A 16627-nucleotide genomic window follows, 5' to 3' on the forward strand; every position below is an offset into this window, starting at 1 on the left:
CATTACTGACACTAATTTACAAAAGTGTGGTACAATGTGTGACAAGAAACATTGGATTATACTACAACTTTTAAAAATTTAAAAATGAAAAGATCAAAATGTAGAGATTTTGAATGCCAAAACATTTATTAGAGCATCTCTGTGTCTCCAATTTCATTAAGTAATATATCTTTTATCTTAAATCTCTAATTTTCTTTCTACGCTGAGTTAAATTTTGAACAGGAATTAGTAACAAAAATTGAAAATAATTTATCCAAGCAGATTTTCTTTTTATTAATGTACAAAATCAAATTTCCTATAATATACATCAAATTTTATTAGTTTTTTTTCTTTGAAATGTTAAAGGTACATCTTAAAACTCATTCTGACTTGAAAAATCTGAACTATAATTTATATCTTTTTCAGGATTTCTGACACATAGCTTCCAGATCATAGAATTACATTTAGATCAGTAGGACACTCAAAAATCCTCAATATGCTAGGGAAAAAAATTTATGTTTGGAACTCAATATAGAAAATACACATTTGAAAATTACAATTAATTTGCAAATAAGTTTCCTGTCACATAGTAAATCCTTCAGGTTGATAGGTTGACAAGACCACAGGTATGACGTTTTAGTTTTATTTCACAACCTGCAAATGGCCAGTGCCTTATTAACAGTCTTAATATCAGATAAGAAAAATAGCCCCCAGAACATGGATCTGCATTAGGCTATGGATCTGATATGAAAATGGGTTGGCCAAATATGTCAAAGAGATGCAGGTTTTACAGCAGCCATGATGTCTCCAGGGGTGACCATGAGAGCACAGATTGCTCTTAAGCCACCAGCTCTGTTCATGAAGCCGACAAGGAAATCTAAGAGGAAAAAGATCAGCAAAACTCAGCCTCTTACAGCCTGTTTATTTGAACCAATTTCTTCAATTGTTTTTATTTTAATCTATTTCCACAGTTCAGAATGCTATGAAAAACTTTAGATACAGAATCTGAAACCTGGAAGGAAAACGCAGAGAAGATCCAGCTTAACCTCTTACTATCTAGTAAAAGCAGACAGAAGTTGAGAGGAGTTACAACAAATGCTTGGTGGAGATGAGGAGGACTAACCAGTTCCCATGGTTATACCTACCCACTTTGCTGCCCAATTTCTGAGTAATGAGACTTCCAACCTTCATTCTTGATCTAACCGGGAACTGTAGTTTGCCTGGGTAATGATGGTAACTTCTGATATCTAGCCATTCCTACACAAGGATCCCATCCAAACAGAAAAGCAGCTACTGAGTTCTTGTATATAAACTAGGGGCAAAACCATTATATAATCTTGAATCACAACTTATATATACATGGGAGATGGTCGACTCATTGATAAATACTGCATAGTCTTAGGAATAATCAAGAGTAAAATGTTTGCTTTAAAATGGTTTTAAATTAAAATGATCTCTTTCCAGGTATAACTGGGATTATCTCCTTTATATGATGAAAACATCTGTAAAAGCACAAGGAGAAGGTAGCCTAAGAGGATAGTTTAACTTTTTTCAAATATGAAAACATTATCTCCATATGAATTCTGAGGAACTAAAGAACAGAACTAAAAAGGGAAGCAGTAATAACAGGAGTTCCTATTTCATTTCGTGCACAACACTTCCTAAAAACCAACACAGCCACCTAATTGCCATACGGCCACAAGCATTCCACAATCAGCAAGTATAAGGAATAGAGAAAACAAGAGCACCATTTTTTACACTGTTCTTTCAACAAAGGCAAGTGGATGAGAACAAAATAAAATATAAATATTACAGATCAGGTAACATTTTGAAGAGCCTGGCTCATTTTCCAAAACTACAATAAAAATGAAGAGCAACAGTTGACTAATGCTGCTTGACTCTGAAAAACAAATTTAAATCCAAAACAATTTTAAAACATTTTAGGAAGTGCTACATATTTTTTTATTTTGACAGCAAAAAATACCTATTCAGATTTCATTTTCTTTCAAAGACATGTAACTTTAAACACTTATATCGCCAAACTAAAATTATAAATAACAATAGCATTTTGCATCAGGATCAATTTGTACAATACTAAGAGAAGAAGGGAGCAGATGCCAGGGTATGAAGGAGAGAGAGTAAAATACTTACAGTAGTTGTCCAATTCTAAAATATCTACAGTCTTACACATTATCTAAATGTGTGATATAAATCTTTTATATTTACCTAAGTGATTTTCACCTTAATTTCAAAGAAATAACTAAAATTTGAAAATTGAGATACTTGCACCATATATAACTAGTCTACCAATGTAAATATTAGTACTTCTTATATTATCATAACTTCAATGAACTGGGTAGGTTAGCCGAACAAGTGAGTAAATTTCTGTGCAAGTCCCTAGGTGTAGTCGACAATCTTTCCTAAAGTTTTCCCTTAATTGTGAAATTGTCTCCTCAGGTAAATCATCTCCACAGAGACATTTTTGAAAATGTAGAAAAACTAGTTTCACTTATCATAATCCCATCCTACTTAGGCTTCTCATACAATAATAATGACTTTTCTGGAGAATCATCTCCTCATGAAAAGCATTTAGCATAAAGAAATTGATAGCTCAAACTTCTAAACAATTAAGTCCTTCTGTCCAACTCCCATCAGTGAAAAAGCATGTTCTCTAAGCCAGATATTATTGTAAATCAAACTATTTTTGTCTCCAAAGTATAACTGCAAATCATAACTTTAGAAAATGTGAGGGGCACCTGAGTGGCTCAGTTGGTTAAGTGTCCAACTTTGGCTCAGGTCATGATCTTGTGGTTTGTGGGTTCGAGCCCATGTTGGGCTCTGTGTGGACAGCTCAGAGCCTGGAACCTGCTTCAGATTCTGTGTCTCCCTTTCTCTCTGCCCCCCCCACCCCCGCTCGTGCTTTGTCAGTCTATCAGTCTGTCTGTCTGTCTCTCTCTCAAAACCAGATGGACATTTAAAAAAAAAAAGAAAAAAAAAAAGAAAATGTGATTCTGTGAAATTTTAGAGTAATTCCTGTTGAAACTCCCCTCCTTTGTCTCCCCCAAAAACCTTAATCTCAATAACGTGACAACAAAACAGTGGTTGCACTAGGATGTCTCAATAAAACTTTAAGGACAAAGTGGGAGTATCCAGCCATGAGAATGCAGCATGTTTAAAACTGGTAAGTGCTTCTCAAATTCAGAGTTGTCATGGGGAAGGGTAGCAACCATCAATCAGTACTTAATAAAATCAATTGATAAATTTTTATTATAACTCATTTCCAAAGAGGAAAAATACATTTCAGGGAATGACCAGGTGTGCCTGAGGGCTCATGGAAACCTGTGGCTGAATCCTAGTTCTGCACATTCCAATCACCTGCGCATTAACTTTCATCTATGATTTGCAGCAGAAACTGTGGGTGATGCAATTCACCTTGTAAAGCTGGGTTTTAAAAAACTTGGAAAAAATTTAGATTTACTGAAAAGTTGCAAAAAAAAGTACACACAGTTCCTATGTACTCTTCATGCAACTTCTGCCAATGTTAACAACTTACATAACCTTGATATACTTGTCCAAACTAAGAAATCAACATTGATACAATAATATTAACTAAACTATAGATATATCTGCAATCCATCCACTTTTTTGTCACTAATGTCCTTATTTCCTGCCAGGATCCCAAAGTATATTACAAATCCTCATATCTCCTTAATCTCCTCTAATCTGAGACAGTATTTCAGTCTTCCCTAGTTATTTATGACCACAATACTCTTGAAAAATACTGGTCAGGTACCTCATAGAATATTCCTCAGTTTTGGTTTTTCTGAAGATTTCTTAGGATTGCAGTGGAGTTATGAGTTTTGGGGAAAACTCCACTGAGATGATGTGCCCATCCCATCATACCATTTCAAGGGTTTATGGTATCATCATGACTTATCATTAGTGATGTTAACCTTGATCACTTGGTTAAGATGAATCTGCCACTTCTGCACTCTAAAGTTAGTATTTTCCACATATTCAATCCCCTCTTCTTTGGAAACAAATATTATCCTCCAGAGCAGAGGAGTTAAGGGGCGCCTGGTTGGCTCACTCGGTTGAACATCTGACTTCAGCTCAGGTCATGATCTCACAGTTCATGGGTTTGAGCCCCATGTCAGGCTCTGTGCTGACAGCTCAGAGCCTGGAGCCTGCTTCAGATTCTGTGTCTCCTTCTCTCTCTGCCCCTTCCCACTCACATTTTCTCTTTCTCTCTCTCTCTCTCTCTCTCTCTCTCTCTCTCTCTCTCCCTCCCTCCCTCCCTCCAAAATAAACTTTAAAAAATTTTTTTTTAATTTTTTTTAAACATTTATTTATCTTTGAGACAGAGAGAGATAGAGCATGAACGGGGAAGGGTCAGAGAGAGAGGGAGACACAGAATCTGAAACAGGCTGCAGGCTCTGAGCTGTCAGCACAGAGCCCGACGCAGGGCTCGAACTCACGGACCGTGAGATCATGACCTGAGCCGAAGTCGGCCGCCTAACCGACTGAGCCACCCAGGCGCCCCTAAAAAAATTTTTTTTAAATGAGCAGGGGAGTTAAGCTTTCTGGAGAGGGAGTATTACACATATTATTTAGAATTCTTCTGTAAGAAACTTTGTCCCTTTTGTCCCATTTACTTTTCATTTAATCATGTATTAGTATCAGTATAGTCTTATGTATATTTATTTTGGTCTCTGGATTATAATCCAACTATATTATTTACTTTGCTGTCATTTAGCTGTTTTGAGCAATGCACAATAAAATGTCAAGAAGAGGGCTGCATATATAAATTCTCAGTAACAACAATAGTAATATCAATCATAAGGATTACAGAAAATAAACACAAAAAATTCCTCAAAAAAAGTGACACAAATGGAGATCAGTTAATAGAATCAGATTATCAGTAGAGATATTAATGAAGCTAGCATATTTTTACTTAAGACGAAGATGTTAAGATATAATGTAAACTTATAGGTTTTAAAAAATTATGCCAGCCATAATAAGAAACACATGCTCATTATTCTTATATTCATGTATGCATTGCATAATAGATCTAGAGGAGATAAAAATGAAAAGGTTTTTAAGAAATATTTTACAGTTTAAAATACTCAGCTAAATGAAAATTGGGGAATGTATAAAATCTATAAATACGTTGGGATGTGGGTGGCATACTTGTCAAAATCATGGGATTTGAAACTGGAAAATCTAGGTTCACATCACAACTTTATCACTGAACAGTTGGTTTAACTATTAGGTGAGCTATTTAAACTCTTAAAGGTTTTGGGGTGCCTGGGTGGCTCAGTCAGTTGGGTGTCTGACTTCGGCTCAGGTCATGATCTCACGGTCCGTGAGTTCGAGCCTCGCGTCGGGCTCTGTGCTGACAGCTCGGAGCCTGGAGCCTATTTCGGATTCTGTGTCTCCCTCTCTCACTGACCCTCCCCTGCTCACGCTCTGTCTCCTTCTGTCTCAAAAATAAATAAATGTTAAAAAAAATTAAATAAACTCTTAAAGGTTTTATCTCTTCATCAGTAAAATGGGAACACCAATAATACTTACATGTTAGAGAGGGGGATAATAGGATATAATGTGACCCATCAAGCACAATGTCTGGCAAGAAGCAAGTACTCAAAATACCTTGGCCATCATTATGTGTAAAGATCAAAAACCTCAAAAATAGATATAGGTTAGAGATGGGAAAGATGGAAACCACTTCTACCTCCACACTGTGAAAACCTTTGCCTGAAATGCATTTCTCCAAAGGAAGGCCAGAACGCATGCCCCGAGAACACATGCAAATTAAAGCCAAAGTTGCTGAAGCAGCTAGAAGACAAGCATCAGGTGCCCAGTCCTGGGCACTCCAATCTTACGCTTTTCTTGTTAACAACAGGACATGAAGTGACTGCATCCAACTTTGTGACTTGAAGGAACTAGGTTTGTAAGCTGAAGTATCAAAAATTAAGAATTGAAACCAAGTTAAAAAGATGAATAAGGTAGAGGCGTCTGGGTGGCTCAGTCTGTTAAATGCCTGACTTTGACTCAGGTCATGATCTCAGGGTTGGTGAGTTCAAGCCCCACATCATGCTCTCTGCTATCTATCTGGAGCCCACTTTGGATCATCTGTCTCTGTCACCCTTTCTCTGCCCCTCCCCTGCTCGCTCTCACCTTCTCTCTCTCAAAAATAAACATTTAAAAAATTATAAGAAGGATGAAATAAGGCCAAAAAACTTTTAAGTATATAAAAGTCACGCAAATTTTTGTTCAATATAAAATGCAATTTCCTAGTCCTCTCCCCCAACTCAAGAAAAACAAGAGTAATATACTCATTTCCCTCTCTACTCTATGTAACTTTGAGGGTGTTTAATAAGGATGGGGACATTACTTTGGTTTATATTTCTGAAGTGGTTTGTGAACTCTAAAAATACCACAGTCAGGCTCAAAATTTTTCTCAGTGGCACCTTAGATTTGTATAACTTTGAATACAAATTATAATTTACAAAGCAAGTGAAGACAGATTATATCCCTAAATGTGACACAGAAATAGATGAGACTAGGTTATTAACAACTCTGACTAGGGGAGCTTGGCAGTTAAAGCTGGCCTACTGTAGAAATGATTATAATCATCACTTACTAAAAGCACACAACTGTACTGTAGTCAGATGAAGATCTTTTAATTTGCAAAACAGAAAGGTGAAATATATAGTTTCAGAGGCCTTTAACAGGAAATACAAATGTTGCAGCAAAATAGTCTAACAACTAAGTCTCAGCTGGATCCCCCTTGAAGCTAATGCCCCAGAAAATTAAACACAGCTATAGGTCGCTCACAGAGGAAACATGTGGTTTCAAGGAATGATTTTAGCTCATCCTTTGAGGTTTTTAGATGATGATTATAACTAGCTACCATCTATGGTTGGCTCATAAATACCAAAAGATAGATAACGTTTTTCAATAGCCAACAGGTCAAGTGTACTAGCCTGAAAATAAAATAGTATATTCGAATTTACCAATATGATTGGCCTTACCCATTAGAAAGAATAAAGGAGAGGCAGAGACCAAGAAGCCAAATGGTTGAAAAGGGGATGAGAAAGCACACAAATAGGTCAATGTAGACTATGACTCTATAAAGAATGAATGAATGAACGACCGGGAAGCAGCTATGGTAGACTACCATGAAATAGGAGTCAATGTTAATTGCTAATATACTGTCAGCCTGGCAATTATCAAAGTTTTCTGACTGAATAAAACAAGGAGTAGGCATTTTCTGAAGATTCCTTGTGACTGAATTAGCATTGGTGACTTCACACGATACTGGGAATTTGGTGTCCTGGCTCTATGTATTCAAATGCACTTTACTAAGATTGGGGGTAGGGGGACATTATACCAAGGAACAATAGACAGGTACATTATTGGTACCATAGCTTCTATTTAGAAAAAATATTTCCTATTCTAGTTTGCCAATGACAGGACAGGATCCACTATCTCAATAGGTTCTTGTAATACTTTTATTTAAAACTCTACAAAACTCATTTTAATTGATTTTCATTTGAAAATGATACATTTGAGCAATCTAAGTGTGAGATTCTATTCTGCCATGATAGAAAAATAAGCCTAAAAAGAAGACATCTCAAAAACCATAATACTCTTATTTACCCTATCTTAACAGGCAAATAAAGACACTTTTCCTTTTCAGCTAGACTCAAGTTCTTAAAAAAAAAAAAAAAAAAAAAAAAAAGACTGTGCTCTAAAACCAGCAAAGCAGCTTTAAATAAACACACAAATCTCCTGACATGGACAAAGGCACCCATGGCTATAAGTGTGTTTTGCCTTCTGAAGTTCACAGGTGATTATGAGGTGCAGCCAAATGGGAATTATTAAGCTATACACTAAGACAGTAAGTTCCAGAACTCAGGAACAGTACCCCCTTGCTTCTTTGTTTTTATATTCTCCCTCATTCCATAGCTCATCCCATCTAGGACTTCTCACAGTGCTTTATAAAACACAACTACTTGACACTTTACTAGTCATGAACTAATGAGAAATGAATATCACTAGCTTTAAAAATACTCATTTCCTTGGTCAAATAAGCCTACTTCAGGAATCTGTTCTAAGAAAATCATCAGAGATGTTAACATAAATTAATATATAAGGATCTTTTCTGAAGGGTACTTCTAAAGGCTACTTATTAGAGAAAACAAACAAACAAACAAATAAAACCTGGCAAAGTATAAAAGTCAAGCAATAGGAAAATCACCAAAGAAAATGAATAAACACCAACTACAAGAAAAAAAATCAGTATATAAAAGAACATTATGCAAGCTATCTATATTTATGAGACATGGGAAAATGCTCTCAATATAAGAAGAATTAGGGGAAAAGGCAGGAAATTAAACTATACTCATTGGATGATTCCCCACTGGTAATAAGGACAGCCACCAGCTATATGGAGCTATGCTCCAGAGTTCCAAGTTAATACACTGAACTGTCAATATTACTCATCTACACAATTCCAAATTACTTACTTGCTTCTTTATATTTTTCATTACTTTATAAATGCAAAGAGAAAGTAGTAGTATTATAAGAAAAACACTGTTTTGGGAATCTTAAAATATACTAAAAAAATGTTTATGTAAATATTTTTCTAAAGCTAGAGGAAAGAAGATCCTATAACTCTTCTCATGGAACAGAAAGGGAGGTGACAAAGACATAATTAAGACAGCAACTCTTCCAAGAGTTTGTACATATCAGGAGGATGGGAAACATAACAAACATGCCAAGCAACTAAATCAAACAAATAAACCCAGGGTGCCAGAAGCATTCCAAGGTCTCTTTTAAAGAGAACTCTTAAAAATAATACAAATTTAAAAGATACTGATGCTAATATAATGTGTTCTCTTATCACTTTCTTCCCCTTTCCCTAATAGGTAAGAACGTCTCATGGAACTAGCTAAGATATGCTTTTTTATGCTACCTTTGTTTTTATCTACTTATACAAATTTTATTTGGTTGGAGGTGGGGGGAAGGAGCAGATCACTTAGAAAAGTAACGGCTCTCAGTATTTGGGGCAAAGGAATAATTGCTTAAAACCAATACACAATGAAATAATGCATAGACTTTATCCTTGAACTTCATGGTAGGCTGATTCTGATAAGTGCCTCATTACATTGTTCTTGATGGAATGAATCAAATGCTCTCCACATACTAGTTAGACTTTATTTGCAGGGACAATGACTTAATAAGGGTGACCAGAGAGGTGGCAAAGTGATTTAAGTATTCACACTGATTGAAATACTCTTTCCCAAGATGAAATATTAAGCACGTGTAAAATCTCAAATGAAAATACATCTTGTAGCAATATACTTTCCATATTAATTATGAGTAAAATGTTCTCTAAAAGAGTTGAAAAAGGCAGTCAGCCACAAAATGTTGGGAAACAGGAATGAGACAATGTTCCCAAGAACTTTTTTAAAAGCCAAGACTCTCTTTTCTTTTATATCTTATTTCCAAATCAAAGTATGAGGAATTTTAAAAGATCTAAAAGCCCATAGAATCTTTGTCCTCTCCAAGCTCTCACCTGGTTGAGGTCTCTACAACACCAAAATCTGTCTTCACTGGCCTCTAAACTTTATAGTGGAATGACTACTTTAACTGGGAAGACTTCACCTCCCATCTTGGTTTTGAATCCATAGGAGCGAGTTCAGCATCATTCTAACATACCAGAATGAAACTGCCTACTTCAGAAATAAGAGATTTCAACTGATTGGTGACATTATTGTAAAATTGTTTGTTTTACTTACCAACTTGGAAGAATAGAAGCCACTTAGCTCTGTAGATGAGTTATACAAGTATATCAACTTATTTTAGCCATTAGAGATCAATGGATCACAAGACTATGAATCGTCAACTCCTTTACTTCCATGCATTTACACAGAAAACCTAACTACCACATACTCGTAAAGATTTATCATATCTTGAAATTGCCCAGCAATAGATGAGCTCTCATAGCCTCAAGAGAAAGAAATCAAGTTAATACTTATCAGCAAGTATGCTTTCTTCCAAGTATCCTTTCTGAATACTGAAAATACAGAAAGTCATTTTATAACTGAAAAGAAGATAGCATTTAGTCCGATGTACACATACAAGAAAGAAAGAAAGAAAGAAAGAAAGAAAGAAAGAAAGAAAGAAAGAAAGATCTCTCAGATTATAATTCAAATAGCTCAAAATTGACAGCAAGTTTAGAAAATGGATGCCTGAAAAGTAAAACGAATGATAATTCAAAGGACAAATTCATTACACATTATCCTTTATGTGTGATGAATGTGAATATTATTTCCTCTAAAGATATGTATGTAGGGGCACCCGGTCTGACTCTTGATTTTGGCTCAGGTCATGATCTCCCAGTTCATGAGTTCAAGCCCTGCATCATACCCTGTGCTGACAGCATGGAGCCTGCTTGGGATTCTCTTTCTCCCCTCTCTCTCTGCCCCTTCCCTGCTTGCATATTCTCTCTCTCTCTCTTAAAATAAATAAACTTATGTATGTAAATCAAGGTCTTTCCTATGAGAAACTGTGGGCATTGGCTACATTAAATGCTGCCCCATACAGAAAAAAACTTGTTGAAGGGCACCTGGGTGGCTCAGTCAGCTAAGTGTCTCACTCTTGATTTTGGCTCAAGTCATGCTCTCACAGTTCATGACTTTGAGCCCCGCATCGGGCTCCACGCTGACAGTGCAGAGCCTGCTTGGGATCCTCTTTCACTGCCCTTCCCCTGTTCATGCTCTCTTTCTCTCTCAAAATAAATAAACTTAAAAAAAGAAAAAAAAAGCTTGTTGAGTAAATAACCATTTTTAAAACAAAAGTGCATTCAAGTTTCTCTCACAACACTTATACTTATAATGTGAAAAAAATGGAAATAGTATAAATATCTAACAGTAAGAGAATTATAAATTATAGTATATTCTAGAGTGAGATATACTGCAGCCATTAAAAATATTTTCCAATAAAATTCACACCAGGGAAAATCACTATGATATGAAAAAAATATATAAATAATACGAATGCAAATATGTAGACATAGTATGACTCCAACTCTGTGGGGGTATATATATGTGTGTGAGATTATGTGTACATGCATATGGTGTGTATTCATTAATATCTTCATACTGGTTGTTGCTGAGTTTGTTCTATTGTATTAGAGTTCCAAATGTTTGACAATGATAGATATAGGTTATTTAAAACAAAAAGTCAGTGAGGTTACTAATTGGCAGTGCGCATCACAATCCTCTCGCAGCATGCGGCCGAGACCAGAAGGCTAAGGTCCATTTCTTAAACCTCCCCTGCAGATAAGGATCTGGACACAGACAGCATTCTGCACATTTGGAAACAATAGCCTGAAATGTTAATGATGCTTATGAAACAGGCTGAATTTTCCTGGGCTGCTGCTGGTGGCAAGCCTGGGTATGGAGATAGATGATGGAGTTTTCTGAGGCATTTCTGGGTTCACTTCCAAGCTTCACAAGTGACAAGAGACAAGGTGAGCACACCCAGAGACAGGGTGCTAGCATCTATAGGCAGATGCAGGAAGCAGGATTCCAGGTTCCTGCCCCGTAGCCTCTGCTTCTTTCCTGGGCAGATGCACCGTACTGCATCGTTCAGATGGTCCTCAATGATTTTCTGAGAAAGCACTTCTCAGTATTAAGTCCTCTCATGTTAAAATAGCTACTGTGGGGGGCGCCTGGGTGGCTCAGTTGGCTCGAGCATCTGACTTCGGCTCAGATCATGATCTCACAGCTCGTGAGTTTGAGCCCCGCGTCAGGCTCTGTGCTGACAGCTCGGAGCCTGGAGCCTGCTTCGGATTCTATGTCTTCTCTCTCTGCCCCTCCCCCACTCATGCTGTCTCTCTCTGTCTCTCAAAAATAAATAAACATTAAAACAAATAATAAAAAATAAATAAAATAAAATAGCTACTGTGGTTCTGTTTTCCGCAAGTGAAGCTGACTCACATAGCTAACATGCTGAAGGAGTTAAAAAGAAAACCCTGTACCTCAATGACTTTTGACCCACTATCTTTTTTTTTTTTAATGCTTATTTATTTTTGAGAGAGAGACAGAGAATGAGTGGGAGAGGGACAGAGAAAGAGGGGGACACAGAATTTGAAGCAGGATCCAGGCTCTGAGCTGTCAGCACATAGCCTGATGCGGGGCTCAAACTCACAAACCAGGAGATCATGACCTAAACCAAAGTCTGATGCTTAACCAACTGAGGCACCCAGGCGCGCCTGACCCACTAGCCTTAAACAATGGGAAAACCTTTTTAGTAAGTAATGAATTTTTTTTAATTGCCAACTTGACTTGTTTATATACTTGTAAATATCCATGTAAATTAAGTCTATTTTGAACACAAATTAAATGTCATGAGGCATTTTCATAAATTGGATTCTGCTTCTTCGGATGGTCTACTTCATGATAAGGCATTCTAAAATTTCAAGCTAATCTCAATGACAAGATACTCCAATTTGATTCCTCATCAAATACATAATAAAATATTTCAGAAGAGTAAGCCTAACAGTTAAACGCCTATTCCAAAACATTAGCGACCACAGTACACTGTGTTTTCCTGGTAGATTCTTCTCAGTTAAGGTACTCTAGGTACTCTAAGTATTTTTCCCTCTAAATGAACTACTACAAAGAAGAGTTTGTAAAAATGCAACACCAAGTTAAAAAAATTTAAAACAGGTATTTTCACATAGATGCAAAGGATAAGTCAAGCAAATCATAAGCTATATGCATTTTAATATTAATATGTAATTAGTATAGTTCCACATTTCTCAATATACATGATGCTCAATTGCTATCTGCATTGAAAAAAAATATTCATTCATTCATTCAACAGATATTTACTGACACTCAACAGTTTCAGGAGTGAAAATGACAAACAGTGCTTAAAGCTCATCGAGTAAAAAGTTAGACGTAAAACAGAATAGGATGTTAAGAGTTCTATAGGAATATATGACGAAGAGCATTAAGAAACAAATTGAAAAAAACAGAATAAACTAAAATAAAGTTTATTTTTTAGACTAAATAAATTAGATCACAGACTGAAATAAATTAGGTCAAAGAAGAAAATGTTATTAAGACCAGACAGTACACTTCCATTCTGTAGGAAGATAAAATTATCAATGGAGCAGTTAGAATAAATGACTGTGGAGTCCACTTTCATCCTTAAAAGTCCATAATGTTATAATTTCTTTAATGCACCTCATGAATCAATACGAATATCTGCTTATACATGTGTAAAATATCTTTGTAAGGACATGCAAAAAGGTAAGAGGACTGCCCCTGAAGAAAAACAGGATGACTAGTTTTTCTTCAAAAAACACAAAGGACAAACACATTGCATGTCAGAAGTTTTCATTTTTAATCATAAATATATTATCTATTCAAAAAAAACGGATACATATATAAATGTATAAATAGCATGAAATTTCTCAGAAACTGCAAGGGCAACATAAAACAGCAAGTTATCTCGACTTTGACGGAGAAGTTGATAAGTACACACACAAAGGGCCATAGTGAAGATGTGCTAGAAGCAAAGGATCCAGTCAACAGTTGACATTCATCATTGATACTAATACAAAATAGAAATGGTTACCTTCCTGTCACAGGTTTTAGGGCTAGCAGCTGTGTTTTGCTTAAGGAAGCCAGCTGTTGTTGACCAGCGTGTGGGGTTTTTCCGCGAAGGCTCTTCAGAAGAAAAATTATTATCACTAATGGAAGTTGAAAGGCCAATTAAAGCTGGGTCACTGCTTCGTCGGACATGAAGAGGCATATCTATAAATACAAAAAAGCATTATATTTTTAAAAAAGATAACTAATGTCTGAAAACTGCATGTTAGGATAAAGGTAGGGAAATCCAAAAAATTAAAGAATAGAGTAACACTTTTAAGGTGACAGTGGGTCAGCATTCTAAATAGAGACTCCATTAGCTCCTTTAAAGCACTTTTCAGCAAAAGAAAAGGACTACGTATGAGATAACCTGCTCTGGAGTAAGACTGCCCAGGCTCCTAATTGCACTTCACCAAGTTGTGGTTCTGCGCAAGTTGCCTGACTACTGTCTGCCTCTAGTCCCTTCCTATGTGAATGGCCATAGAATAGAAACTTTGAGGGTATCTTGAGGTCTAAATGAGATAAAGTCTTAAAACAGTACCAAATATTTTTAAGTAAAATATCATACATATTCTAAAAGATAAATAACAATGTATCCATGGAACAAATTTCATCTCACTTTTAATCATATCTGGATTAAAGATACACAACCTAAACTGTTTGGCTTGTCCATTAAAGAATTCTGTTAAGTAAGATAATTATTTTCTTCAAGGAAGTACTATCAGAAAATATAGAACATAAACATATTCCTTATCCTTAAATGGAAGTCTTGAAAGCAATTGCTAATACACAGTTAGTGTCTGCAATATACTCGCATACACAATTACATGAAAGACAGTGTTTTAGCAATTGTATTCACATAAAAGAGAAGTCTGTTTGCAACTGTTATAACACAATCATTAACAAGCTCAGGCTAATGTTTGTATCAGTATCACTGAGCACATCTTAGCAGATACAATCACTGGTACAGCAGAGAAGGAACAAGTCTGTAACACTGGGAATGAGAATCAAAAACTCCACTCATCAACTGAGGAAAATCGCTCAAAAACATAATAAATATAAGACAAAAAATTCAGCTTAATTATGTGAGAGATCATCTGTTTTCAAAAACTAGAATGCAAGGTAAATATTTATAGAAAGTCTCTAATGAAACCGCTTTAATGGTGGTGTAAACTCAGCATTTACTCTATGAAAACCATTTTGGGAACACGGATACATTGATCAATGGTGTGGATACATAGATCCTAGACAATACTCAACTAAACACAGACTATTTATACACATTGAAGGTGATATTTAAACCACTGTCAATCCAATAGTCTCAAAGATGTTAAAGCAAATTAGAAATGATCAGAGAAAACAGAAGCGTATCAATCGTTGAACACTGCTTTTAACATATGTTTCTACATCATGAGGATTTGATAATAATAGAGCCTGAGGAACATCACCAGAAAAAAAATATGCTGAACATTTAACATTGTTAATTGTTATCTTAATTTGCTGGGAGTAACACATGAAAATTATTAGAGAAAAATAATTTCTAATTTTTAAGTGTAAGTAAAAGCATGTGACAGCCCTTAACTACTTACATTGCACCCAAAAATAAAACACACTAAGAACTATATAGTCATTTTAAAAACAGGTTCACAAAAATACACATCTAAAAATCTATGTGTTAACACTACAATGTTTTTACTATAAACAAAACTTCCCTCCCAAATAACAAAATTGTTCCCATCAAATCAAAAATGTAAGCAGAAAAGCAAAATAAGGAGGGGGAAGAAAAAAATAGCTCTGGAAAATAATACTGCTTCTTGGATATGAGTTCTGTTGCATTCCAATTACAGGGGTGTTATTAATCTAGCTGTTAAGGAACTCTGCACACCTCAATTTCTATGTGTGTGTATGCATGCATGTGTGCATTGTGTGTGTAAGTCTAAAGGAAGCACTACTCACAAGAGATGGTCTTTAAAAAACAGTACAGAAGTAACGATCAAAAGTTCTATCCACAATAAAACAATCACATAAAAAGTATATTTCAACCCCAAAATAAATTCAAGAACTATATAGTGTCTCTGAATTTGCTTAGACAAAATAAAACAGCTTACTATACCTGCTTTTGAAAATATTTCCCAGAAAAAAAATAAATTGCATATAGGATGCAGATAAAGAGGACCATCATCTTCTGATGGGACATGATCACTGTGTTAATCTGTTAGTCTGAAACAGGTAAAAATAATTAGCCTTTTACCTCTGGTATCTACAACTCTTGAAATTGTAGATGTGGGGGGAAAGGGAAACTAGAGAGGAGGTAGGTGACAGTGGGGACTGCAGACCCTATGGGCTGTCCCTTCTGGGTAGATGCCAGGGCACTGGACCAGGGCAGCATTTACATAATTGCAGGGTGAGGGACGACCCAGGAGATGCACTATTTAGCAGCCCTTCCTGTCAGTTCTTTGCACATTAAACTTTGTCTTCATTTTAGTGATATCCATAAAAGGAAATAATAGATAGGATAGTATGGGTCTTTCACTTGTACTACCTAGTAACCAAGTACCCTTATGCAATTTCAAGGCTCCATCTTTTCATTTCTGCCCACTGTCACAGTCAGGAAGGTGTCCTAGGCTTGAGTACTGGGCTAATGAGAAAAGAACAGAACTCAATTTAAAAAGTAAACAATGTGTACGTAATAAAAAAAAAATGCCAAGTAGTATCCTGATCATCTTGAAATCAAGGTTTTCCTACAGTTCGATGTGTTGAAAGAACAGAACCATCATAGTGCATGCCAGCAGCATCACTAGGTCCAAACGCAAAGACCACATGCACACGGTGGTGGTCTACACTCATGCTGCCTGTGATTAGACTCAGCAACACACTGCTGTCTCTCACACTGATGTGGTAAGTTTGTATTTGCATTAGTTTATAATTTCTTCTTGGTTTTATGGTTGCATGAAAATTATGGGCATTTTTAT

General features: G+C 35.9%; 1 protein-coding gene across 14 annotated transcripts in view; it reads right to left on the reverse strand.

Moving 5' to 3' along the window:
- Nucleotides 1-16627, reverse strand: part of PARD3 (par-3 family cell polarity regulator) — a 676275-nt gene that overhangs the window by 348073 nt on the left and 311575 nt on the right. For all 14 annotated transcript variants that reach the window (XM_047865961.1, XM_047865959.1, XM_047865960.1 and 11 more), the window contains one exon: nucleotides 13642-13820. In XM_047865961.1, coding sequence (XP_047721917.1) covers nucleotides 13642-13820 — 179 coding nt within the window. The remainder of the gene's footprint in view (nucleotides 1-13641; nucleotides 13821-16627) is intronic.

This window comes from Prionailurus viverrinus, chromosome B4 (genome assembly GCF_022837055.1).
Source record: "Prionailurus viverrinus isolate Anna chromosome B4, UM_Priviv_1.0, whole genome shotgun sequence".
NCBI lineage: Eukaryota > Metazoa > Chordata > Mammalia > Carnivora > Felidae > Prionailurus > Prionailurus viverrinus.